Below are 27,752 nucleotides of genomic sequence, written 5' to 3' on the forward strand. Positions count from 1 at the left end.
TGGTGGTTAAGTGGGTAATTATTGCGCTCCAATCAGATTGAGCCGGTGAAGGTTTATATCCAAGGTATGGTTGGGGTTGATTGCTCATGTAATGCCACTCAGGGATGAGTGAGGCTGGTCACTCTCATCTTAAATTTCGAGACCAACTGCCTAGCCCTGGGCTCCTGCGCTCCTCATGGGGCAATGTAGGATTGGATGATGGATGGATGGATGCATGGATGGACCACACTACTGCTGCATATTCTAACCTGGGGCGAATCATGTCTATCTATCTATTGCCAGACGCCATAATCCCGTAAGGGGTGGTCATTTGACTTTGAGTTATTTGTTTTACGGGGAGGGGCATTAACCCTCCACCAACCCACTTGTTGACATGTAGGGAGCACGTATGGTCTGGTTATATGGTTACCACCCAGCATTGTAAATGGTTTCTTGGCTTACATGAAACCATTTGGCTTGTCATTCGATGTAAAGCCACCTTTAAGGGAAAGAAAAGCAATAAGAAGTGACAGGAAAGATGGGAGAAATAGGAAGAGAGGAGGGCAGGCACAGAAAAAGAATGGTAAAGGCTAAGGAAGAAGTAGGTAGCACTACATCAAGTGAGTGGATGATGGTCACCACCACCTACCACAATGGCGAATCATGGCCACTATCAATTTTTTCATCATCTCCTCATCCATGTAATGAAAAGCTACTCTTATATTAGTCAGGAGTTTATATGTCCCTCTAACTGTCTTGTTAATGTGTTTTTCAGGTGACAAACTGTCCTGGACCAGCACTTCCAAATCTTTCTCTTCTCTTGCTTTTGTGATTGGTTCATTACCCATCAAGTAATTCAGTGATGGCCTCTTGGTACTTTTACCCATTTCCAATACTTTACATTTCTTTGTATTGAATTTCATTTCTCACATCCAGCTCCAATTGTGTATCCTGTCCAGATCCTCCTGCAGCATTTTACATTCCTCCCCAGCCTCTACCTTCCTCAAGATCTTTGCATCATCAGCAAACAGACTTGCATAACTGTTCTCTCCATCTACCATATCATTTACGTAAATCAGGAACATTACTGGCGCCAACACCAAGCCCTGTGGGACTCCACTTGTTACTTCCCTCCATCCAGACATTCTATCCTTTATTACTGTCCTCATCTGTGTGTCTCTCAAAAATGTCTTTCATCCATTCCAGGAGGTTCCCCATCAATCCTCCTATATGCTCAAGTTTCCACATTAGTCTCTTATGGTGTACCTTGTCGAAGGCCTTCTCCAAATCTAAATACGCACAATCCACCCAACCATCTCTCTCCTGTAGCACGTCAATTGCTCGAGTAAAAACTCAGCAAGTTGGAAACACATGATCTTCCACTTCTGAATCCCAACTGACTATCAGCCAAAATATTCATCTCTTCCAGATATTTTATCCATCTATCTTTCAGAATTCTCTCGCACAATTTAGCAACCATGCTAGTTAGGAACACTGGTCTATACTTCAGGGGTTCTTCCCTGTTTCCTCTCCTATAAATTGGTACCACATTTGCCCTCTTCCATTCTTGAGGCACTTTCCCCTCTTCCAGAGAACACACAATTAAACAGTCAATCTTATCCACCAGTTGTTCTCTCCATTCCTTCAGAACCCAATTAGAGATTCCAACTGGTCCTGGGGCTTTCCTTGCATCTTGAGTTTCCAGTAGTTTATGCACTTTCTGTACATCCACTTTTATATCTTTTATCACTACATTTCTAGTCACTCCCTCCCCTTCCACAAACTCCTTTTCATTAGTGAAAACTGATTGGAAACATTTGTTCATTATTTCTGCTTGCATTGCCACATCTTTATAGACCTCTCCTTCTACTTTCAGTTTAGTGATTCCTTCCTTTTGTTTCATTTGCCATTGATAAATCTATAAAACAGTTTGGGTTCATCCTTACATTTGTCTATTATACCTTTTTCAAAATTCCTTTCTTCCTCTTTACGTATTCTTGTGTATTCATTTTTAGTTCTTTTATATTCTGCCTTTGTTCTGTTGTTACCTCTCTTTCTCCAATTGTACCACGCCATGTCTCTCTTTTTTTTGCTATCATACACCTTCTATTAAACCACTCCTTTTTCCTGTTTTCTTTACCCCTTACTCTTGGCACAAATTTTTCCACTCCCGAATTATAGAGGCCTAGAAAAATATCCCACTTCCGCTGTATCTTTCTTGTTTCTCTGAATTTTCTCCAATCTGCATTTTTGAAAAATTTTCTCAATCCTGTAAAGTTTGCTTTCCCAAGGTTGTATCTTCCCTGCCTATAAAGCTCGTTTCTTGGCTCCACATTCCCTGTTATCATCTGGAACTCAATGACCACATGATCACTTTTTCCAATAGGACACAGATATTTCAAGGATTCTGTTACATCGGGTTCTTTGGTAAACAGTAAATCTAGTCTTGCCGGTAAACAGTAAATCTAGTCTTGCCGGTGTGTCCTCACCTTGGAACCGTGTCTCTTCTTTGACCCATTGCGTCATCACATTGTTCATTGTTATATTTAATAATATAGTGCCCCACGAATCTTCTCTGCCATCTGAGTCCCATTCCTCCCTATTCACCTCTTTACAATTGAAGTCACCCATTTAAATTATATTGTTGCTTTTCTCAATCATTTTCTTTAAATAACTAGCCATGTCTGACAACATTTTCTGGTATTCATCATCACTCCATGCCCTTGTCTTAGGGGGAACATACACTACTGCCATATCTCTCTTGCTATTCTCTCCTGTTTCTAATTTCATATGTATCACTTCAGCCCTGCCTTCTCCCATTTCCACGGTATTTACATTTATGTTGTTCTTCACTGCTATCATCACTCCTTCTCCTGTTTTTTCTTTTGTCTCTTCTCCACAGTTTGTATTTACCATCTCCCATATGAACATCAATATCTTCTCTTAACTTGGTCTCTACAAAGCACATAACATCAGGTTCATGTACCCTCAAAAAATCGTTGATTTCTAGCCTTGCCGATATTAAACCATCAACATTAGTATATGCCACCTTCAAATTATTTTTGATGTTTTTTATACCCTCTTTTCTCCATCTCTCTGTCAGTACCACTTCCTTAATTTCTGACCCATGACTCTTCAATAAAACACTGTCTTCTCTTCTTCCGTTCTCTGTTCGTTTTTTACCTTTGCTTTAACTCCTTTATTTTAGCTCTCTCTTCCTTAATTGTATCTCTCCTTATCCAAACATTTTTGAACCCTTCCTTGTCTGATAATTTCCATGTTCTACTGATAATCTCATTTACTGTTGCCTGGGACTTAAGCTTTACCCTCAATGGCCTTTCCCCTCCTTCCTCGTACTTTCCTAACTTAAAACACCTCTTCAGTCTCTTCTTGAGCTTTGTTGTTTTCCTCCATGACTACTGATATTATTTCTTTAACGTTTCTCAGTTCTTCTCTTTCTCTTTCTGATCTTATTGTCATATGTTTTTCTTTAATTCCTGAAATTATTACACATTTTTTCTTATCTGCTACATCTCTAACTAAAGATTCTCAACTTCTCAGTACCCTGACCACTTCCCTCTCAACCTTTTCCTTGCTTTGTTGTTCTGTAATCTCTTTCAAATTTACATTTCCTTCTTCCTGAATTTTCTTCCACCCCATATGTTGCTGCTTGATTTCTTTAATGTGCTCGTCTTGTATTCTTGATTTGGATTCATATTCATCTAGTTTGCTTTTCATCCTGTCCCTTTCTTCTTCCAACCTCTTATTCTCCCCTTAAGTTGTATTATTTCGTCAGAGGCAGATTCATTGCTCACTTTTAATTCTGTAACTTCTCTTTCTTGTTCGTCACTGCATGTACAAACTTTTTCCAGTTTATTCCATAGAATTTTGATCTCGTTTTCCTGCTCTATAGTCCGTTCCTGTAATTCTCTAATTACTGTCCATATCTTTTTTTATCTCCTGGACAATCCTCTCTGCTGTTTTTTCTACTCCTGTTTGGTAGTAGTAGTAGTAGTTGTTCCCTAGGCAGTCTGGCCGAACAGCCCCGAGTCCCTAAGGAAGGCCATGGCCGAGACCGGGCTTTCCCACAGAGCTCTCAAAGAGTGTATGTTGTGCTGTTGGCGTAGGTGATTGTGTGCAATGCAGTTTTCCATAATGTGCTTAATAGTATGGGGTGCTGTGTTGCATCTTGGACAGGCATCAATGATGGAATCATCCAGCGTCTTGTGGTAGTTTAAGAGGGCTGGATGGTGCCCACATCTCAGCCTGGCCAGGTGGACTCTGTCCTCACAAGGAAGATAGGATTCAGAAGGGTGGATGTCAGGAGGCCGTGCATGCAGCTGTATGTTGTCTTTAAGTGACTGAATGGAGCGGCGAGTGATGTGAGTGTGGATATGCTCTACGTGGGCGAGGGGGGAGAGATGACAGTACTGTATTTGTGTATAGTATCGTGTACAGCTGGGTGTTGTTTTGATGTTCCTTGGTGTGGGTGGATGTGCTGCCATGTACTGTAGTGGATGTTGTGGGTTTGTGGAGGCAGCAGCAAGAAACTGGGTGCCTCTCATGTCTAGGTGATCCTTGACTTTGAGGACTTTGGTTTCTTGATGTAGGTGGTCTGTGGGTGTAGTAGCTGTGCAGCCTGTGATTATTTTTAGGGCCTTGTTCTGTATGGTCTATAGTGTGTTGTAGTGTGTTTTGGTGAGGTTAGAAGCCCAGGCAGGGCTTGCATAATTCATCACTGAACGTATGTATTGTTTGTATACTGTGGTGGTAGTTTCTTTGTTGTGTCCGAATGTTGTATGGGCAAGTGACCTCAAAGCATTGAGTCTTGGTGTTATTTTATTTTTAATGTTTGTGATGTGTTGTTTAAATGACATTGATGTATTGTATGTTATACTAAGGATTTTGTGTGTGTGTGTGTGTGTGTGGTAGGGGAGTGTTGTTTATGGTGAGGTGTGGGATGTGACTGTGTTCTGCTGTCCAGTTTGTGAGAAGGGTTACTGTAGATTTGGCTGGGGCTATTTTGAGCCTGTTTGTGGTGAACCATTTGTGTAGTGTGTTGAGGTAAGGTTGAATGATGTGTGCAGCTCTGTTTATGTTTTGGTGCATACATGTAAGTGTTATATCATCTGCACAGGAAGCTATGTGTATCTGTGGTGTGTGGGGTGTGGGTACGTCTTTCATGTATTTGGTTAAAGAGTGTAGGGGACAAAACAGATCCTTGGGGGACTCCGTTTGTGAAGTTTCTGATGTTAGAAGACTGACCGGCAAATGTTACATGTGCACATCTGCCTGCTAAGTAGTTTGCCAGCCATCTTTTTGTGTTATTGTGCATGTTTGTGTTGAGTATTTTGTTTGTGAGGTTGTGGCGTGGGATAGCATCAAAAGCTTTGCTAATGTCTAGTGTGATTAGGATTGTTCTGTGTGGTGGCCTAGCTGAATTCATGTCACTGAAAACTCTCTGTGTAAGGTCTGTAAGAAGGGTGTTTGTGGAGTGTAGTGGCCTAAAGCCATGTTGTGACTGGGCTAGGGGAATGTGAGGTGTGACTAGTTGTAGTACCAGTCGTTCAGTGACTTCAGAGTGGGTGCAGAGGAGTGTGACGGGGCAATGTGAGGAGGGTAACGTGGGGTCTTTGTTGGGTTTAGGGATTGTGATGATATTGCCATGCTTCCAGATGTTGGGTATTATGTTGTGTGAGTAGCTGTAGTTTGATATGTTGGTGAGTGCTTGTACACCTTGTGGTCCGAGGTGTTTAAGGTGAATGTTGCTTATGTTGTCTGGTCCACAGGCAGACGAGTGCTAGAGGTTGTTAATGATGTGCTTCGTCTGGTTGTAAGTGAAAGGTGTGTAATCTGGGTCTGTGGGGAACTGTCTCTTATGTCGGATGATACGTCGGTCTTCGGGATGGGGGTTTAGATGGCTGACTTGTGAAAAGTGATTGATGAGAGTGTTTGCTTGTTGTTTGTTTGAGGGTATGGTGTCTGTTGTTGTGATGGCAGCGTGTGATTGTGTGGTGTTGCTGTTGGAAAGTGTGATGCTGTTTAGTGTTTTGTAGAGTTTGCTGATGTTTGTTTTGTGGTCAAGTGTTTGGAGATAATTTTTCCAGTTTAGTGTTTGCTGTTCTGATATTTTATTGTTTATCTGAGTGTTGAGTTCTTGTATTTGTTGTATGGTGTCTTGTGTATGGGGTGTTGGGGAGTGTCGCAGTGTGTCCAGTTGTCTGATGAGGCCTTGCATTTCTGGTGTGAAGTTGGAGTTGTGTCTCTTGCTGTTGCCTCTAGGGATGTGTCTTTTGTCTGTGTTTTGTATAATTGTATTGAAAGTGTGCACAGCGGTGTTGATGTTTGTGGTGGGTGTACTGTTTAGTGTTTCGAGATGTTGTTCTGTTTCAGTTACAAAGGCCTCCCAGTTGGCTCTCTTATAATTAGTGTATATGTATTTGTGGCCAGCTGGGGTGATTCTGGTTTTGGTAGTGATGATGATTGGGAGGTGATCAGAACCTAGGGTTTTGACCACTCTCCATGATGTAGTGGGGGCGAGGTTTGGGGAGCAGATGATGATGTCTGGAGATGATGGAGGAAGAGGGCTTGGTGTGGGATATGGGTATGTTGGTCAAGACTGTTTAGTATGAAAAGATGATCTGTCTGGGATTGTAGTACCAGCTCTCTGTCTGTGTCAGGGTTGTTGACATGCCAGGCCGACGACTTGGCGTTGAAATCACCACCTAGGATGATGTTGGGTATGTTAGTGATGTGGTGTATTTGTGGAGAGTAATTGTGTGGTACTGTGGGGGATGACTGGGGAGGAATGTATGTGTTATCAATTGTTATATGTGATTTGTTACCAGTGCGTATGTTAATTGATTGTATTTCTGTTGTGGTGTCGTGGGGGGAGAAGTGACTTTGTGTGTGCACTGGTATCTGCAAAGTTGATGGATTTGTGTACCAGGGTGATGAGTCCACTGCCACCGCCGTCGGCCCGGTCTTGTCGAATGGTGGTGAAGTTATGAAATGTCGGTGATTTCTGTGCTCTGTGTAGTTTTGTTTCTTGTAAGATGGCAATGTGTATGTTCTGTTGTTTGATGAGTTGTGTGAGTTCATGTTTTTTGGTGTTTATGCCATCTATGTTTAACTGAAGGATGTTTATGTTGTGTGTGCGATGTGTGTTGGCTGCTGCAGCACGGAGGGGAGGCGGTGTGGGTGGAGGGGAAGGGATAGGAGGAGGTTGTGATGGAGGTAAGGGTTGAGGTGGATTAGGATGGGTTGGAATGGGAGGAGCTGGGGGACTGGATGGTGTGGGAAGGGTCCGTGGGTTTGGCTGTGGAGGTGTGAAGGAAGTAGGAGTAGGATTGGAAGGGGAGTTGATGGGTGGGGGGAAGAAGCATGAGGAGCAGGTCCAGGTGTTTGTGTAATGTTTTCTGGATACAAGTGTTGTGCAGGTGTAATAGGTCCAGTTCTTGCAAGAATTGCACTGAACTGAACCCTTTGTGTGTCGGCTCGACGTGATAGGTTTTGAGCATGTTGGACGAATGTATTTGTTGGTGGGTCCTGGATTGCTCTCAATGTCCCCGGCTAGAAGAAGTCGTCGAGAAATGACAGCCGGGGAGTCATTTCTTGGTGTAGAAAATACGGTGTTGTTGTGTGTGTTGTGTTGGGAGATGTGGTACTTGCCCGGGCAACTGAAGTCACTCCCAGGTACTCGAGCCCCGTGAGGGGCTGGGGGGGTTTGCGGTGGTTTGGCCCCCATGCTGTCCTCCTCTTCTCTTTGACAGCCTCTGGGGGGTAGACCTACAACAAAGACTCCACCGCTTCAGGTCCATTCCTGTTTGGTTCAACTTTATGCTTCCATTTCCCACATCCTCTTCAGAGAAGCCCTCAAACTCTCTCTCACCAATTGTAAACAAAGCATCGTCCCTTTCAGCCATATGGAGGCTTTGTTTCCACTATGTCTTGTTCTTTTTATGACCAAAACCGCTTTTTTTTTTTTTTTTTTTTTTTTTAAACTACTCTCCGATGGGACTACCACTCACATACTCATTAACATAATCACAAATAGGCTGGTCTCCTTTTCATCACTGATTCAGCGATTATTTCCCCACGATCCTGAAAGAACTCCATCTCTGTCGGTGACCTGTGTGTGTACACGCACGTTTGTGCGCAGGTGAGGGAGAGAGAGTGTGAAATCACTTTTTTTACATCATCATCATCTAATCGTGTGTTACCCCATTAGGATCATAGGAGCCCAGGGCTTGGCAAGTTGGTCCTGACATTTAAGATGAGAATGACCAGCCACACTCATCCGTTAGTGGCATTATAGTAAAACCTCGATATAATGGACTTCAATATAGCGGAACTCACTTGTATCGGACTCGAGGAGCCAACTGGACAAATTTCTTGTGCATCAGAGAAAGTCCGATAAAGCCAGAAGCACTCCGCCTCTTGGAATAAATGAATAAACAAACAAACGTTGGAGATACCACAACATCGGTCCCTCCTCCCTCTCTCTTCTCCTCCATTCCTTCCCTTCCTCCCTGAGATGGGAGAGAGAGAGAGAGATAGATGAAAGTGAAGATGAAATTGAAATTGAAAATGAAAGTAATTGTGAAAATGAGTGTAAAGGTGAAGGTGAAAGAGCATGGAAGTGAATGTGATTGTCAAAGTCAACAGAGAGAGAGAGAGAGAGAATAAACACAGGAATGACAAGTGGGGTCCCCTTTCCCATAAACAAATGAGGGAGATAGGCATAACCTTGGTCCCTTCTCTCTCTCTTTCCCCCATATTCCCTCCGTCCCTCTTTCCCCCATATTCCCTCCCTCCCCCTTTCCACCATATTCCCTCCTTCCCTCTTTCCAGCGAAAGCCAGTGTAAAAGTGAAGATCAGTGAAGGCAGTGTGAAGGTGAAAGTAAAAGTGAATGTGAAAACGGTGAAAGTGTAGTAAATAGTGAAGATGGAAGGTGAAAGTGAGGGTTAAAGTGAAGGTGAAAGTCTATCTATCTATCTATCTATCTATCTATTGCCAGACGCCTCAATCCCGTTTGGGGTGGCCACAAACAAATCGCCTCCAAGTCGCCCTGTCCCCCGCCATTTCACTGCCCTGCTCCCAACTCACACCCCCCTCTCTCATATACCTCTCCACCCCATCCCTCCATCTCATCCTCGGCCTCCCCCTCCCTCTTCCCCCCTCCACCTCACTCATATATACTCTCTTCGTCAGTCTTTCACCCTCCATCCTCTCCACATGGCCAAACCACCTCAGTGTGTTCCTCATAACACTTCCTATCACATCCACATCCACACCACAACGCTCCTTTATATCCTCATTCGTCAGCCTGTCTCTCCACGTGACTCCACAGGCTCCTCTTAAATAACTCACTTCCACTGCTCTCACTCTTGACTTGTGTCCTTCCAACAATGTCCAAGCTTCACTTCCGTATGTTAGAGTTGGTATCACAATACTGTCATGTAGTAACTTTTTCACTTCCATGCTCACTTCCCTGTTTCTTATCACTGCTTTCAAAGAACCAGCAACCCTTCTTCCCTGCTGTGATCTTTCAAGCACTTCACCCTCTAAACCTCCATCCTTACTCATCACACTACCCAAATACTTAAACGTACTCACATTTTCCAATTCCTCACCATCTAACCTCGCTGTACATTCACTAACTTCACCTCTCTCAAAGACCATCACTTTACTCTTCCCTACATTCACCTTTAGGTTCTGTTTCTTACACACTCTCTCAAACTCATCCACCAAGCCTTGCAGCTCCCCTTCGTCTTCACTCAACAACACGGTATCATCTGCAAACAACAGTACAGGGAGTTTCCAAACACTATCCTCTCTCACCAGGGCCACTCCAACATCCACTACCCTACCTTGTACCTCTTTTATTACCCCATCCATGTACAGATTGAACAACCATGACACATCCCTGTTTCAACCCAACTTTCAAAGAGAAAAATTCACTTAGTTCACCATCCACACGCACTGCAGCCTTCGCACCATCGTACATACTCTTCACAGCATTCAACAACTTCCCATCTACTCCATATATTCTCAACACTTTCCACAATCCTTGTCTATCCACCCTGTCATATGCTTTCTCCAAATCCATGAAAGCCGCATACAACTTCTTTCCCTTCTCTAGAAACTTTTCCACTAAAGATCTAAGAATGAATATCTGATCTACACAACCTCTTCCCTTCCTAAAGCCTCCCTGTTCTTCTCCAACTAATTTCTCTGTTCTTTCTCTAACTCTGTCTATAAGTATCCTACCATACACTTTTCCTATTATACTAAGAAGACAAATGCCCCTATGATTACCACACACTTCTTTTTCCCCTTTTCCTTTGTACAAGGGAATAATTATACCTGACTTCCAATCCTCAGGGACTCTACCTTCCTCCCAGGCCAATCTGCACATCTTCCACATCCATTCTACTACTATCTCTCCCCCATGCTTCAGCATTTCACCACACACTCCATCAATTCCTGGGGATTTCCCCGATTTAGCTTTCTTCATTGCTTCCACAACTTCTATCCTGCTGATTTCTTCCTGTCTTCTCACCTCCCTCCTTCTCCCAGCCATTCCCCAGCCACTTATACTCGCATTACTTCCATCCTCTACGTTCAACAATTCCTTAAAGTGTTCTCTCCATCTGCTCACTTTTTCTCCCTTCTCCACTAGTAATCTACCATTTTTATCTTTCACTCCCCTGCTAACTTCAGTTCCACCCTGTCTTACTCTTTTCACTTCTCTCCAGAACATTTTCTTACAGTCCCTCCACTTCACACTCAAATTCCTTCCAAATTCCTCATCCACTCTCTTCTTACTCTATCTTACTAATCTTTTCTTCATATGAAAATGAAGTTGAAAATGAAATCAAAAGTGAAGGTGGAAGGTGAAAGTGAAGGTGAAGGTGAAAATGATGGCTAAGATGAAAGTGAAGGTGAAAATGAATGTAAAAGTGAAGATGAAGGTGAAAGTAAAGGTCAAGGTGAAAATGAAGATGAAGGTGAAGGTGAAAGTGAAGATAGAGGTGAAAGTGAATGTGAAAATGAAAGTGACGATAGAGGTGAAAGTGAAGGTGAAAATGGAGAAAGTGAAAGAGGTGAAAACAAAAGTGAAGATGTGAATGAAAGTGTAGCAGAATGTGAAGGTAAAAGAAGGGAAGGCAAAAGTGGAGTGAAAGTAATTGTAAAGGTAAACATGAAAGTAAGAAAGTAGAATTGCAAGTGAAGGTGAAATGGAAATTCAAAATGAGTGATAGTGAAAATGAAGGTGAAGATGAATGTGAAAGTGAGCATGGAAGTGAATATGAAAGTGAATGTGAATGTCAGAGTGAACTGAAAGCAAAGGCAAAAGTGAATGGGAAGGTGAAGATGAAGGTGACGACAAAGACAAAAATATGTAAAGTAAAATGGAAGTGCCCAGTGCAAAGAGAGAGAGAGAGAGAAATGCATGAATGACAAACTCCTCTCTTTGCATAACAAAAGGAGAAGGAGGTCCAGGGTGGGGTCCAGATGTCGCTTTTATCGGACTTTTTCCTTTTTTTGGGCTTGTGCCCCAATTACAGTAGTCCGATATAGTGAGATTTTACTGTATGTGAGCAAGAAACCCCAACCACCCCTTGGATATAAACCTGTTCTGGCTCAGTCCAATTGGAGTGCCTTAATTACCCATTAAACCACCAGGCACCTTAATTTTGTTATATGGTTAACACCCAGTGTAGTAAATGGGTTACTTGTGTACAGGAAACCATTTTTACCCTACCGGTAATTCTTTGGCTGGTGTTTGAAGCCACTGGTACTGGATTGTACCACCACCATTGATGCCAGTGATGCAGGTTCTTTTGAAAACTATGCAGTTATTCAGGATATATTTACTAGGTTGGTTTTCTGTGGAGCATAAGGCTTTTCCATGGAACAAGGCTTCAGAGATGGTAATGTTCTCATGTAGAATTCTTTATTTCTAACAGGTGCTGAAAGGGGACATCAAACCAGCTATAGAGACACATGAGATGCTTTACCAGGTGATCCAAAGACACAACTTCTTGCCTGAGGCCTTCACAACGGACTTCCAGGTGAGATCTTGTTTATGATGATGACAGTGATAATAGTTTAAGGGTGACTGATTCATCTCTGTTGTGGCAATGCATTCTATAGCTGGTAGGTGTTTTTAATTGAGATACTCGATTCTTATGATAATACCGGTACGTGTTTATGTTACGTGTGTGAATGTTATCAGCCAGTGCCAGTGTCAGGTGGAAGTTGAATAGGGTGCTTACTGATATGCAGTATAATGCATTAGGTTAGAAAAGTGAAGTGCAATACTGATAAAAAAACTAAATATAGAAGTTTTAGGGGGTGAATTGATATTATCATTCATTAGAAGGTGTTGTTGCTATGCTTAACCTGTCAGCCTGACTGAGCAGACCCACAACATAAGCAACATTCACCTTAAACACCTCGGACCACAAGGCATACAAGCACTCACCAACATATCAGACTACAGCTACTCACACAACATAATACCCAACATCTGGAAGCATGACATTATCATCACTATCCCTAAACCCAACAAAGACCCCACGTTATCCTCCTCACACTGCGCCATCACACTCCTCTGCACCCCCTCTGAAGTCACTGAATGGCTGATACTACTACTAGTCACACCTCACATTCCCCTAGCCCAGTCACAACATGGCTTTAGGCCGCTACACTCCACAAACACCCTTCTTACAGACCCTTCAGAGAGAGTTTTCAGTGGCATGAATTCAGCTAGGCCATCACACAGAACACTCCTAATCACACTAGACATTAGCAGAGTTTTTGATGCCATCCCCCATCACAACCTCACAAACAAAATACACAACACAAACATTCACAATAACACAAAAAGATGGCTGGCAAACTACTTAGCAGGCAGATGTGCACACGTAACATTTGCCGATCAGTCTTCTAACATCAGAAACTTCACAAACGGCGTCCCCCAGGGATCTGTTTTGTCCCCTACACTCTTTAACCTATACATGCACGACATACCCACACACCACAGATACACATAGCTTCCTATGCAGATGATATAACACTTACATGTATGCACCAAAACATAAACACAGCTGCACACATTATTCTACCTTACCTCAACACACTACACGAATGGTTCACCACAAACAGGCTCAAAATAGCCCCAGCCAAATCTACAGTAACCTTTCTCACAAACTGGACAGCAGAACACAGTCACATCCCACACCTCACCATAAACAACACTTCCCTACCCCCCCCCCACACACAAAATCCTTGGTGAAACATACAATACATCAATGTCATTTAAACAACACATCACAAACTTTAAAAATAAAATAACACCAAGACTTAGTGCTTTGAGGTCTCTTGCCCATACAACATTCGGACACAACAAAGAAACCACCACCACAGTATACAAACAATACATACGTTCAGTGATGAATTATGCAAGCCCTGCGTGGGCTTCTAACCTCACCAAAACACACTACAACACTCTACAGACCATACAGAACAAGGCCCTAAAAATAATCACAGGCTGCACAGCTACTACACCCACAGACCACCTACATCAAGAAACCAAAGTCCTCAAAGTCAAGGATCACCTAGATATGAGAGGCACCCAGTTTCTTGCTGCAGTCTCCAAAATCCCACAACATCCACTATATTACATGGCTGCACATCCACCCACACCAAGGAACATCAAAACAACACCCAGCATACGATACCATACACAAATACTGTCATCTGTCCCCCCTCGCCCACCTCAGACCAGCTTCTAGAAGCATATCCACACTCAGATCACTCGCTGCTCCATTCAGTCACTTAAAGACAACACACAGCTGCATGCACGGCCTCCTGACATCCACCCTTCTGAATCCTATCTTCCTCGTGATGACAGGGTCCACCTAGCCAGGCTGAGATGTGGGCACCATCCAGCCCTCTTAAGCTACCAGAAGAGGCTGGATGACTCCGTCGCTGATGCCTGTCCAGGATGCAACACAGCACCCCATACTATTAAGCTCATTATGGAAGACTGCATTGCACACAGTCACCTATGCCAACAACACAACATACTGTACACTCTTTGAGAGCTCTGTGGGAAAGCCCGGTCTCGGCCATGGCCTTCCTAAGGGACTCGGGGCTGTTCGGCCAGACTGTCAAGGGAAGAACTGCTACTACTACTACCACAGGAGAGCCACTGCTTCCCTAAGGCTGGCCTATATGCACATTCTTGTACTTAATCATATAATGACCAAGAAATTACTTTGTATTTTGTGGGGGGGATGGCAGATGGGGAAGGGGTTCAAGTATCATTTTGCCTGCATACTTCATAGACTGTGGGGACTGCCTGTATGTCCCACCATATCTCACACCAGAACACAGATACTCATATCATATACCTCTCTTTTACAATGCAGACAGTTCTTCAATTTAACATCATCAGAAGACCACTAGAAGCACCCAGCTGAAGTGGCTGACTTCCTGCCATCCCCCATGATCATGTCCAGATGAGCCTGAGGCCATAACAGCAACAACAACAACAACAAGAGCAACCTTATCTCCTTTGTTGTTTGGTACAGGTGCACTGGGGTCAGCATCCACTACGTCCAGAGTTCCTTGAATCAACGTACCTGCTGTACCAGGCCACAGATGATCCCTATTACCTGCGTGTGGGGGAGCACATCCTGCGGCTGCTGCAGAAACACGCCTGGGTCCCTTGTGGCTATGCTGCCGTCAAGGACGTCCGCACTGGTGTACATGAGGACAGGTGCAGTAGATATTACGTCTGTGTGAGGTTGCCATCTTGCTGGTCTGTGATGTTTACATTCTCATTTTTTTTTTCCTTGTAGCTTTATTTTTTATAAATGATATTACAGCACCAAGGAAAACAACACAAATACAGCAGCATCAGTATACTTTACAAGTAGTACGGTACATTTGTCATTTGCAAGTACTGTAGATTGCAAAATTAACGTAGTGCCTACAGAACTTACTTATTACGGTATTTTAATATGCCTGTAAGGTGTAAATATTAGTCATCTCCATGTGTAGAGCTTCAGCAGAGCATATATGTTTTGGCCACAGGATGGATTCATTTGTGCTGTCTGAGACCTTCAAGTACTTGTACCTGCTGTTTGCCCGGCCGTCTGACCTCATCATTGACATGGATCAGTTCATCTTCACCACCGAAGCTCACCTGCTGCCCCTGTCCCTGGCACGACTCTCAAACCTAACAGTTGTGCCCGTGAGTTAATATTTGTTTATGATAGTTTCATGTACAGCACTTGCAGATATTTTTTTGCTGTTCCTCTTTCATCAGTAGTGGAATCATACCTGAGATTTATAAATAAATTCTGGGAATCTCTAGGTTTTCCCACAGGCAGTGAGCCGTTGCTTTCTCCTTCTTCAGGTCAGGTATAATGATGCTGTGCTTCCTCTAAACCACTTCAGTGCATGTATGTGTGTGTACTTGTGTTGTGGCCCTTTTTTTTTGAGCTTTAAGGAGGAAGAAAGGTGTTGGATATGATGATGATGGATTAGGATCAAGTTTACTGTGAGACAGTCATGTACTGTATTGACTAGTGTATTTATTGTGCAGGGTACTGGGAGTCAGCTGGATGAGGAGGAGGGAGGGGGACGTGACAGTGACGTGGAGTATGCCCGGTCCTGCCCCAATGCCCACTTCCTCTTCCCCGGCCGACATCAGTTTGCAGAGACCATCCGTCGCCCCCTGAAGAACTTTGTCAACAATGTGTGTCCCTCTCGTAAAGCAGTGAAGAGGAAGCTGCGAGCGTCAGAGTTCCAGGCAGGCAACAGCCGACACATGGGGCTTCTGCGGGACATGGGCATCACCATCATGGCATTGCCTGACGGCCGGGTGCAGCTGCTACACACGTCATCCAATGTCAGTACCATCATGTCTTTATTTGGGTGTAAAGCATAGCACTATAATATCCATGTCTATATTTGGGTGTAAAGCATAACACTGTAATATCCCATGTTTTTATGTGGGTGTAAAGCATAGCACTGTAATATCCCATGTCTTTATTTGGGTGTAAAGCATAGCACAGTAATATCCCATGTGTAGTAGGAAGTCACACCAAAGCACCTTCCCACACCAAGGGCTTTAACCAAAATTCCTAAAAGCTCCTGCATCTAGTAGTGATATAAATATTTTATGAAGTGCCTCAAAAGTGAGGTGTCTTATATTGCTGTTTTCTTTTTCTAATGTACAAAAAGTTACTTCATCCTTCCATGTCTTTGCTGCATTTATTGCCAAAAATTTGTTAGTTCCAATTTGCATAATTTCCTGCAAGCATGTGGTATTTTTTTTGGTATATCAGAGAAATTTTTGCATTTGAAATATTCTTTTGTTTATATATTTATCCCTTTTCACCAATAGCTAATGTTCTTTTTAGTTTTTCTTGCTACCCACAGAGGATTTTATTCAACTTACTAGAAGCATTTCAAACTACAGTAGAGATGTTAGATGCAGGCTTCTCAAACCCACTTCATTACTAAAGGCTCTCTAAGTTGAGTAAAGTCATCTAGTAGTAACAAAAAATTACCAGATTGAAGGTGTTTACGTGAACATTGTTCCCTCCAGGCAAAGACCTCAGATGATGCAGAGGAGGGTTTGTTGTTCATGCAAGAGATGATTGAGCTCAGTAAACTGCAGCAGGAGCAGCCAGAGAATCCACCCCGTGTAGTGTCCTTTGCTGTCCTATCAAAAGATGGCAGCATTAACACTGTCACCATACAGGCCGGTCCAGCACAGTTTGGCCTTGACCTCAAGGGAGATGTGGAGGTGAGTAAATCTGGGGACATATGTTTGCTTAATGCTCGACCTGTTCTACTCTCATTCTCTGTTGGCAAATACTCTTGAACACTCTTATATACTAATGACCTGCTGTTGATTGTAGAGCATGAAAGGGAGGCAGAGGAAAGACTAATCCAGGAAACCATGTGCTACTCAGGGTGGTAACCACATAACCAGATGATGCCTGGTAGTCTAGTAGTTTAAGGTGCTTCAACCAGGTGGGGCCTGTAAGGGTTTACATCTAAGGGGTGATTGGAGTTTATTGCTCATTTAATGCCACTTGGGGGCAAGTAAGGCTTGTTTCCCCTGCCCTTAAAATTGGAACTAAGTAGTATATCTCCAGGACCTCATGCCCCTGATGGGGGAAGAAAAGGATTGGCTACCTTGATGAATGAAGGATCAGTTTCACAGTTACTGAATTTATCATCACTGATGCTTATTTCAACATTTTATTTATTTATTTATTTACTATTATTTTTTTGCCTTGTCCTCAAGTAATGAAAGTGACTGTTTTCTGTGTAGGTCAGCGGCAGAGTGGTGCAATCCTCACCACTTCGGGCATGTGAGCGTCTGAACAACGAGGAGAACATCGCAGGAGCCATTGTTATCATTGAGCGCGGTGACTGCATGTTCATTGAGAAGGTAAGAGAGCCAAGCTTTCTGTCTTTACTGTGATTCTTATTATGGCCATGAAAGTCACAGTCGTGTAACTAGTTTTTTTTCATCTGTTTATATACTGTACTAACAACGGGTTGAACAGCATCATACTGTAAAGCAGCCATGTCTGTGTGGGGCTGAAACCCGCCTCGCCACTGCAGGTCTAAAAGATGTGTGAATGTCACGTAGTTATGACTTTTTAACAGATCCAGACACCATGACCTGTTGCTGTGTGGGTGGTTGTGAAATTAACTCTTCCGGTTCATCTGGTGCAACCGAACCACTCTCATGACTGGAATACCATTGTGGTTGCTTGAAATTTGATGAGCCCTAGTTTTGAGGTAGAACTGCCTCTCTTTGGTTACTATATTCTGTTCCATATAAAGTGGCAGGAGAAGCTACGCCCAAGTCCTAGTTGAACACAGGTGACTACAAAAGGATAAAAGTGACCTCACCTGACTCTTTCTCCAGCCCTACCCTTCTCCTTCCTCTCCTGGGAGAGAGAGAGAGAGAGATTTGAACTGTTTATTGTCTAATATTCAAATATAGCAATCATATTTTATTTTCTGACCTAATATTAATTAATCCTACATCCAATCCAAACATGAATTTGTGTAATTTGAAGGCATTATTACGAGTTCTATCTTGATTTGCAAACCTAAGAAAATCAACAGTTCATTGCGAAGTGGCGAAACGTTATAATTATTAAAATATCAGTCATATGATTTGCTGAAAATAACTTCTGTCAAGATAGAGTTTTATATTAAAAAATGGTGAAATACACATTTCCCCCTCTCTCTCTGTCTCTGTCTCTCTCTCCCCCCCTTCTTGTGTGTGTGTGATGAATAGGAAAAGGGAAAGTTTCCCCCTCTCCCTCCCCACCCTCTCTCTCTGTTCTTTCCTCCTTCCCTCCCTCCCTCCCTCCCGGTCTTAAAATAGTTTTTAAATATTAATACAACAATCATGTAAGTTGCTAAAAGTCACACATAAGAACATACTGTAAGAAGAGAGGATAACTGCAGTAGACCTTTTGTTCCATGCTAGGCAGCTCCAACAGGAATAAGACTAATCTATGAGAATAACACAAGGATAGCACAGAAGAAGGCTCTCCACAGATAATAAAGACACACACACACACACACACACACACACACACACACACACACACACACACACACACACACACACACACACACACACACACACACACACACACACACACACAGGAGAGGAAGGAGAAGGGAGGGGCTGGAGGAAAGAGGGGGATAATCCTTCAAAGGACACCTGTGTTCTACGTTTGACCCAGACTTGTGAAGGAAAATACAGGTTTCTCTCCACCAGTTTATATGCAACAGACTATAGTCAAATAAACTGTCTCCCCTTGGTTACAAGTCAAATATGTCCCTAGCTCTGACTACCTTTGGCTATTGATTAAGCTGAAATATGTTTACACATCTTTGTCAGATGAAATAAACCCAGTACAGGTGGGTCCTGCCTGCCATACAAGCATCTGCTCCATGAGAAACTGATGATATGAGAATGGGCAATTTACACCCAAAGTCAATGATGCAAGCAAAGTTAGTTAACCAAACCCTATTTTTCCCTGAGTTATTACTCTTTTATACAGAGAGTTAGTGCCAATCCATGTAAAGCAACTATATCAAAGACAATTGGCCACCCCGTGCAGGATTACAGTGTCTGGCTATATATATATATATATAGGTAGAGATGGTTCTGAACCTGCATTTTTTTTTTTTTTTTTTTTCTCAAAAGCGAGACATAGAGGGAGGATTTTAACCCTTAGACTTACCAATGACGACCTGGGTTGTCATGCGTTTGTCAACCTCTGACGTCATTATGACGACTTTGCCCGTCATCTAATTTAATCTCTAAAGAAATATTTTTGTTGGATGACAGACAAAAGTGGGAGGAGCTAAGCCTGCCACAGCTGGTGCATGCATGCTCACTTGGTTTGCTTGGCTCAGTGTGGTGTGAGGTTCCTCACAGGTAGGATGTTCACCTCTTGACCTCCCGCCAAACACTTATGCTCCTTTTTCTCGCGTATATATGCGGCCTTATTATTTAAGAAAATTCAACAATAAATGCATTATTGGAAAGGAAACTTATTCTGATACATATTGAAGCAAAAAATGTTATTACTTCTTGAATAGTTTTTTTTTTTGGGCAAATATTTCTTTAAAGGACAGTGTAAAATTTTAGCATGCCATCTAACTTCTACTCACTTTTTTTGCATTTTATTTTGTATACTGTATATTGTCTCTTTGGACAATGTATGACAGAGCAAAACTCTTCATCTTCAAAATGAGACCAAAGTGGCCTTTCTATGGTGAATAGTAATTTTCATACGAGCGTTAGAAGTAAAATGTCTCTACGTGACTGTTCTGAAAACTCTCAAGCGAGAGTTACGCGCCACAGCCAGAATTTATGCTCCTCCCTTCATGGGAAAGGGTTAATTGGCTTGTCTGACTGTTATTTCTTCAGGCACGTCGTTTAGAGGTGCTGGGGGCTCGTGGTGGCATCGTGCTTGATAACACACCGGACACATCTGCTTCCTCCTCCCCGATGTTTGCCATGTCTGGGGACGGCACCGATGATGTATCCATTCCTCTTGTCTTCCTCTTTTCTGCTGATGCTCAAGTCCTGCTCAAAGCTCTGGAGAATAACCCGCAGCTGGAAGTTACGCTTTCAGACTACCGACAGAAAGGTCAGCCTCTCTTATGATTGCATTAGCCTATGTAGCCAAAGGATGTACTGACCTTCCTGCCCAGCACTTGTATGGCATGCAGTCTTATACCTCATTTGGCACAGGTGGAGGGGAGATTATATTTGGATCTTCACTTCTCTGATTTGTGTCTCCATTGATGTTATACAGCCATTTTGTGGACCTTCCCCCCTTTTGTAAACATTGAAAATTGAGTTAAGGAAAATGAAGAGGTCACACATTTAGGGCTCAGGTTTCTCACATGCCATTCTGAAGCAAAATATAGACAGATGGAAGCAGCATTAAGAATCCACAGTGTCATTTTTATGCAAAATATTGTATTTACTTTTAACGACAAGAAGCAGTTGATTCCAAGTTTCCTAATGTCTCCTCATCAATATACCAAATGTTGTTAAATAATTTTATGATAGGTAAATCTAATAAATGTAGTGTGATTATCTGTGTTTCATCCAGTCATTGTAATGGGTCACCTCAGATCATCTTGGACTCATCATGAACAAGTGTTAGATTTGTTAACTTTACATACTATGATTGAGGCGTCTGGCAATAGATAGATAGACATACTATGATTAAGATCTTACCTAACAGAAATATTAAGAAAATGGTGTGATGGAGTTCTCTATTTTGGCACCCAGAACTGCACCAGAATGCCTCATTTCGTACCTCATAATTTGTCTGTAAAGTCACCAGTAACTGTAGCTTTGTAGCTAATGGTTGTGAATTCCTAGTACATTCTGTATATACCATTTTCATTGGCCTATTTTATCCATGCTCAGTATGACTACCATCTAAACACTGACCTTTAATATTCACTCAGTCAACTTCTGTATCCCGTGTTATTGAAGAATCTTCAGTGATACATAACAGCGATCTTGGTCAGTAGCTTTATCTGTATAGTATATATTATGTGATGGTGTGTGGTTGCAGAGAGAGGGCAAGGGAGTGTGGAGGAGGTGGAGGTTGGAGTGGAGGAAACAGCAGCCAGTGGTACAAGCCAGGACAACCTCCCACATGTCATCTCCATCATCGACAACAAGCAGGAGGTAGGTCTGTGTGTGTGCACACATGCATGTACATGTGCGTGTGTGTAGCCATACATTTGTATATGAATGCACAAATGATAAAAATGCCCTCAGCAGTTCTGGATGAGATAGCCCTTGTTTGTTTCAGTATAGGTTGTGAACAAGCAGTGACATGGTGTATGGTGCCTTCTATTGCCTGGCCGCAGGGAACAGACTGTGTAGAATATAACTATACCTCATACCAATTAATCTGGCCAGGCATGTATGGCAACACTGTTCCTGCCAAGATTCTGATTGGCTGGAGGTGTTTGTTCGATTTCGTTGTTGCTAAAACTGATACTCTTTTTATTATCAGATGTGATACTGAGTTTGTCGACAATACAATCGTCAAAAGCAATAAGAAATCTGTTATATACTTATCAACAGTGAAATTTTCGTAGGAAGATAGAGATATTGAGTCAACAAAGTATTTTAACAGTCCAAGTCAAGGTCGGCATTCGAACAGTTCCTTTAAATCTCTGACACTCCATAATATAACAGAAAATTAAGGAAACCTGCTTAATCTAAGCGTTGGTATAACACATTTAAATTTTAAGATCAGTCCGCGCCCTTAAATCGTGCCAGAACTCTGAATAATTAAAAATTCTAATGAATAGACGAGTTCTGCGGGGAGGGAGGTTTGAAAAAATCGCGATAAATCAAAGTAGGCTAAAGGAAAACTATTTCATTATATATCCTCTATTATCACATTACGGACTGATCTTAAAATTTAAACGTTATACCAACGCTCAGATTAAGCAGGTTGCCTTAATTTTCTGTTATATTACGGGGTGTCAGAGATTTAAAGGAATTGTTCGAATGCTGACCTTGACTTGGACTGTTAAAATACTTTGTTGACTCAATATCTCTATCCTTCTATGATAACTTCATTGTTGATAAGTATATAACGGATTTCTTATTGCTTTTGACGATTGTATTGTCGACAAACTCAGTATCACATCTGATAATTAAAAGAGTATCAGATTTAGCAACAACGAAATCGAACAAACACCTCCAGCCAATCAGAATCTTGGCAGGGACAGTGTTGCCATACATGCCTGGCCAGATTAATTGGTATGAGGTATAGAGTTAGATATGTAGATGTGGATGTGATAGAAAGCATTAGGAGAAGTACATTAAGATGGTTTGGTCATATGGGAGAGGATGGAGAATGAGAGACTAACAAGGAGAGTGTATGCGAGTGAGGTGGAGAAGGGGAGAGGGAGGGAGAGGCCAAGGATGAGATGGAGGGATGGAGTGGAGAGGTACTGTATATGAGAGAGTGGGTTTGAGCTGGGAGTAGGGCAGTAAAATGACACTGGGCAGAGCAACATGGAGGCAATTTGTTTGTGGCCCCCCCCCCCCATGTGGGATTGAGGAATCTTGCAATAGAGAGAATAATATCACTATCAGTCTTCCTCTCATTCAATCTGCTTTTTTTTCTCCATCTTCCTGTTATTCTTAACTTCCCGCTCACTCTCAGTCAACCTCTTACTCTGTCAGTTTCTCCTTCTCAGCCGTCCTCTCATTCTCAGCCATCATCTCACCTTTAGTCTTCCTCACACTCTCAGTCTTTCCTTTCCTCTTGCTCTTGATCTGCTTTTCAGTCTTCCTTTCACCCTAGAGCTTCTTACCAATATCATTAACGCTCTGCAGGTTAGTGAGGGTGAGAGTGATGATGACCTGGTGACTCTAGTGGAGGGCAACCAGGGCACCACCACTCAGCAGCAGCAACAGCAGCAGCAAGAGCTACAAGAACAGGAAAACATGAAGATCCATGTTAGTTTATCCTTGGTTTGATGAAAGTACAATGTTTACATCATCATTGTCATCCATACCTTATCTCCCAGCCATGGATGGGGCAAGGTAGAGTCCAGGGAGCCAGGAAGAAGAAGAAGGAAGAAAAAAAAAAAAAATGCCCATTTCAATGAACCACACTTATTCACTCACCGTTTAAGCTCTTGGAAGCTTGACTCTACTTTGCAGGCATGCAAGTCCACACTTGCACACTTCATATCACATGGCAGCTTCAGTTCACACATCCTAATAAACAAATACCTAGTGGATAATGAATGAACTTACAGGAGATGTCATATACTCCTATTGGATAATGGTACTGCATGTCTTCTGTTAACATTTGTAAGGATGTTAAGTAAGTATGGGAACACTGTATACTTTTTTCACTTTAACACCTTAATATTGCCATCTCTCTGTCTTGAATGTTGAGTTAAAACAGTATATTAACATTGGCATACTGTATCGTGCCAGTCAAAAAGAAGTACCATGGAAATAATGTAGAGTTGTCACGTTATTTTTGCCACTGAGCTATATGAAGCTGCATCATCATCATCATCCGGACCTCCTTTCCCACCCAAGGGCAGGGTGAGGAGTAGCAATGTCCAGACAGCCCAAAATTGCTCAGTCCAATGGGCCACGCTTCCATTCACTCATCATTCAAGCCCCCGGAATCTTGGCTCTATCGGATACGCCAAAAACATTCACCACGTTCTGTAGCTTCACACAGTCGTATCCGACAGAGTCAATCCAGATGCTGCCATGTTACAAAGGACAAAAATCTTGGCCAAGTTTAGGTGAACAAACTGTTGTAAGATGTGCAAATAAAAAGAACTGTGGGTAGGAGCTGAGAATTTGTGAATATATGATGCGTGAATGGATGTGTAACCTGTTACATTATTACTCTGTTGTTATAGTTTGGGTGTGTTTTTTATTTTTGTGTTTCTGGGTCATACTTGCCCAATTGCAGCTTTGGAGTATTGGGTTAGGAACTTAAGAGAGTGATGGTGAGTTAATGTTCATCCATTTTCACCTTTTTTTATGTCACTCAGTGGTAGAAGAGGGTAATACTATAATTATACTGAACATCCTTTGCATAGCCCTTGTCTGATTAGGGCCATGTTACAGTATTAATCTCTTGACAACGTGTAGTGTTCATCTCTTGTTACACCTAAGCATTGAAGAGGGAGAGAGAGATTTTTTGCCATTTTACAATGGGCAGATCATAGTAAATCACCATTATCAACATCATCATATGTATCAAATGAAACTCTTCTGTTGTCATGCAGGAAGCACTAGAGGAGCTAGAGAAGGCCAAGTCAGTGGAGGAGATCCTTGTGGCTGCGGTCCGCTACGTCACTGCCAGGGAGGAGTCCATGCGGGAGGAACTGATCCAGGCTGCATCTTCTCTGTCACTGCAGCAATCCCTCGACACCGCATTGCCCACCATCCCACCCACATCCTCCTCCTCGTACACTTTGATGGAGCTGCAGAGACTGATTATCAAGAAGACTGCCTCCAACCCTGCCCTGCTGAAATCCCTGTTGAGTGTGCACTTGCGAGAACTGATGGCAGTGTTGCAGCAGGCCACCCCGACCCCTGACCACTTAGATGCCTCACTCAGCCTCCTCTTGGGCCACCTGGAGACTATCACAGCACACCAGGATGGCAGAATACAAAGCACAGGAGCTCAGGAAGGCAGAACACAAAGCACAGGAACTCAAGAAGGCAGAACACAAGGCACAAGAGCTCAGGAAGGCAGAATACAAAGCACAGGAGGTCAAGAGGGCAGAATACAAGGCACTGGAGCTCAGGAGGGAAGAACACAAAACTCAGGAGCTCAGGAAGGCAGCACACTAGGTGCAGGAGCTCAGGAAGGCAAAACACAAGTCACAGAAGCTCAGGAAAGCGGCACAGGCACAGAAGCTCAGCAAGGCATGCCCCTCAGTGCAGCTAACCAGGACACTTCTACACACTCCACCAGCACCAAGAGAACACAAGCACCAGGTACCAAGGATACCAAGACACATATCCTTGGGTCTCAGGACATAACACATAGAGTCTCAAACAAGGGAGACTCGGTGAATGGGAAGCCAGCAGAACACCGAGACTCAGTGGAGAACACGCTGGAGCACCTGACCGATGCCATCCAAGAGAAAATTAAAAAGATCAAGAGGAAGTACCTGCAGGGGGCCGAGGGGAAGGACACAGAGGGCCGGCTCCAAACCCTGTCTCAAACCAAAGATGATAGGAAAGATGAATTATAATAAAGCAATAATGTTTTCCACTAAAGGATTCTTGACAGTGAAAAATATTTAATTGTATAGAGATCTATATACCAGTTATTAACAATTTCTTCATAGTTGTACATGTATTGGTTCTGGTGCATAATATATTTTTTTGAAAGAATGGCAGGCAGTTCATTGTTGTTAGAGAATTAGTGATTAATCGCACACTGTCATTCCCACAGTAAATTGCACAGACATTTTGTGGATGCTCAGGGGAGCTGTTGGTCACTGTGATATTTGACGTTAGTGGAGCAGTTTGGTTGTTTAACTTCGCACATTCGGCCATCACCAGGAGCAGTTGCATTTGGGTCCAGGGCCACATTGTTCACAAGTCACGTTTGGTGTTCATTTGGAGATGTCTTTTGCATTGTTTCCATCTCATAACAATATATTCAGCTTAAGACAGGCTTTTTGTAGTGCAGGGGTTAGACTTAAACTTAATAAAATTCTTCAGTAAGACAGGCCTTTCCTGAATTCACTAAAACCATACAAACAGCAAGAATAAAGCCTGAAGTGTTAAAACTGGTGCTGTAAGAAGATAGCCATGAAGTCTTTTTTTCATTTGTCTTGCTACCCCTTGATTATTTTATTAAGATTTTGGGAGAACTATCTTCTTGGATCATTCTAGTGGAGATTTCTTTCTGATCCCTTCAATATGAATAGTTTGCCCAAAGCTGAAGAAAATCTTGTGGAGATGGGAATGGAAAATATGAGAGGGATACCGTAGTATGGAGAGTGTTAACGGTGAAGAGTAAACAGGATCTCGTTGAGCTGAGTGTTCTATTTTAGTGAAGGTATTTACCCTTTTGAATTCAAAGACATATGGGGTGGGCTGTAAATAGTGTTCCACTAGATACTCACCTAACAGTTTTTTGTGTTGCAGGTATAGCTCAGTCTGCAGGTGTGGGAATGGGTGTGGGTGTGAGAACAGGAAATGAATAAATGATGCAGGATAAAATTGATAACGCTGACTGAGCACACGAGAAATAATGAAGCTGAGTGGAAGAAGAGCATTGTATATGGACCAATCAGTACTGTTCAGTTTTGTTCCACTTATCTCCAGGTGATTTGATTCAACTTAGGAAGGACCATTAATAGTGTAAGGGCTTAATGGAAGTTATGTGTAATCCCTGCAGTGTGAAAATTCTCTCCAAAACTGAGAAAATCCTCTGGAGAAAGCAAGATTGGAGTTAAAAAAGGTTAATTGTGAGAGAGAGGTAGTGGAGTGTTTGCTCTATTGTACTGGACACGAGGCACAGTGTTGTGGCCCACAGACTGGCTGCAGGTCTCCTTGGTTTTGGCCGATTTTCATCTTTGTTTAGTGTCGGGAGTTGAAGCACTGCTCATCCAACACCCAATGTTTAATTTGGCAACATCGTGAAGTGAGTTGTGTGTATATACCTCATTCAGACTAGGGACCCTCAAGTGAGAAAGGTTGATTAGTTCCATCATTCTGGCTGTAGATTTATAAAAGGCTTGTGTAAAGAAATTTATGATTAGTATGAGTATAATGTTTGGTTCATTGAGGTACCTGATCCTGCTTGAAAGCATTAAAATATTCATTGCAAGCTTTGATTAGATTGCAGCCAAAATGACACAGATTTCCAACCATTCCTTCTAAAGGGTCTCTAACTCAAGACCATTGTACAGTTGTTCTCCAACTCCATAGTGACATGAAACATTCCCAGACCGTGTAAAGACGATAATATCTGTAAATTATCTGTTAATATCCATGAGACATGTTGCTAGATGTACAATAGTTATGATACTTGTATGGTGCAATATGTAGCATTGTTTCCTTTCACCCAGCCATTTGCAGTTTGTGGTGCAAGTCTGAACACTGCCCTCTCTTTGAGAGAGGGGTTAAAAGTCAAAATGTATCACCATGCAAATAATAGGTTTTTAGGGTGAGATTGTTGGGGTTCTTTTATTGGGAATGTACAGATTCATTTGTTGACATTGGCGGGCTCTCACTGACCACATGTTCCCTCACCCTTCTCTCATATTGGCTGCATGTTCGAGTGGTTGAAGTGGGTGTCTTTACAGAGTCTCCCCACACCAGGGTTTATGCACTTTAGGCTACACAATTGGATTCACAGTAATTCTCTCTCTTTCTCTAACTTTTTCTCCTCTCTTCTCCTCCTCCCCTCCACGCAATATAATACTGTAATACCAGTTAAAGCAGTTTGAGATATTGTTTTGTGGCCATTGCACCAACTCCAACCATTTGTGAATGCAGCGGTGTACATCCCTTTGTGTAATCTTCAGTATGTGCAGGTGCAGACAAGTCCATCCTAGTAGTGTGTGTTGCTGCAAGATGTCGCATTCCCTGTTCTGGCTGACAACTTGTATATTCCATCATCCATACCTGTCTCTGCCACC

The 27,752-nt window shown here is 42.6% G+C and overlaps 1 protein-coding gene across 1 annotated transcript in view; it reads left to right on the forward strand.

Annotated features, from left to right (window-relative positions):
• The window catches only part of Edem2 (ER degradation enhancer, mannosidase alpha-like 2), a 37,646-nt gene extending 12,297 nt beyond the window's left edge, over positions 1-25,349 (forward strand). The window contains exons 9-18 of the mRNA XM_080268444.1: positions 11,957-12,061; positions 14,588-14,775; positions 15,093-15,252; positions 15,607-15,912; positions 16,615-16,815; positions 17,350-17,469; positions 19,987-20,209; positions 21,155-21,270; positions 22,945-23,067; positions 24,372-25,349. Of these exons, the coding sequence (XP_080124570.1) occupies positions 11,957-12,061; positions 14,588-14,775; positions 15,093-15,252; positions 15,607-15,912; positions 16,615-16,815; positions 17,350-17,469; positions 19,987-20,209; positions 21,155-21,270; positions 22,945-23,067; positions 24,372-25,349 (2,520 nt within the window). The remainder of the gene's footprint in view (positions 1-11,956; positions 12,062-14,587; positions 14,776-15,092; positions 15,253-15,606; positions 15,913-16,614; positions 16,816-17,349; positions 17,470-19,986; positions 20,210-21,154; positions 21,271-22,944; positions 23,068-24,371) is intronic.
• The last annotated feature ends 2,403 nt before the right edge of the window (positions 25,350-27,752 follow it).

The sequence above is a fragment of the Coenobita brevimanus genome, chromosome 28 (assembly GCF_032717465.1).
Source record: "Coenobita brevimanus isolate Jiangsu-jjx chromosome 28, ASM3271746v2, whole genome shotgun sequence".
NCBI classification, from domain to species: Eukaryota; Metazoa; Arthropoda; class Malacostraca; order Decapoda; family Coenobitidae; genus Coenobita; species Coenobita brevimanus.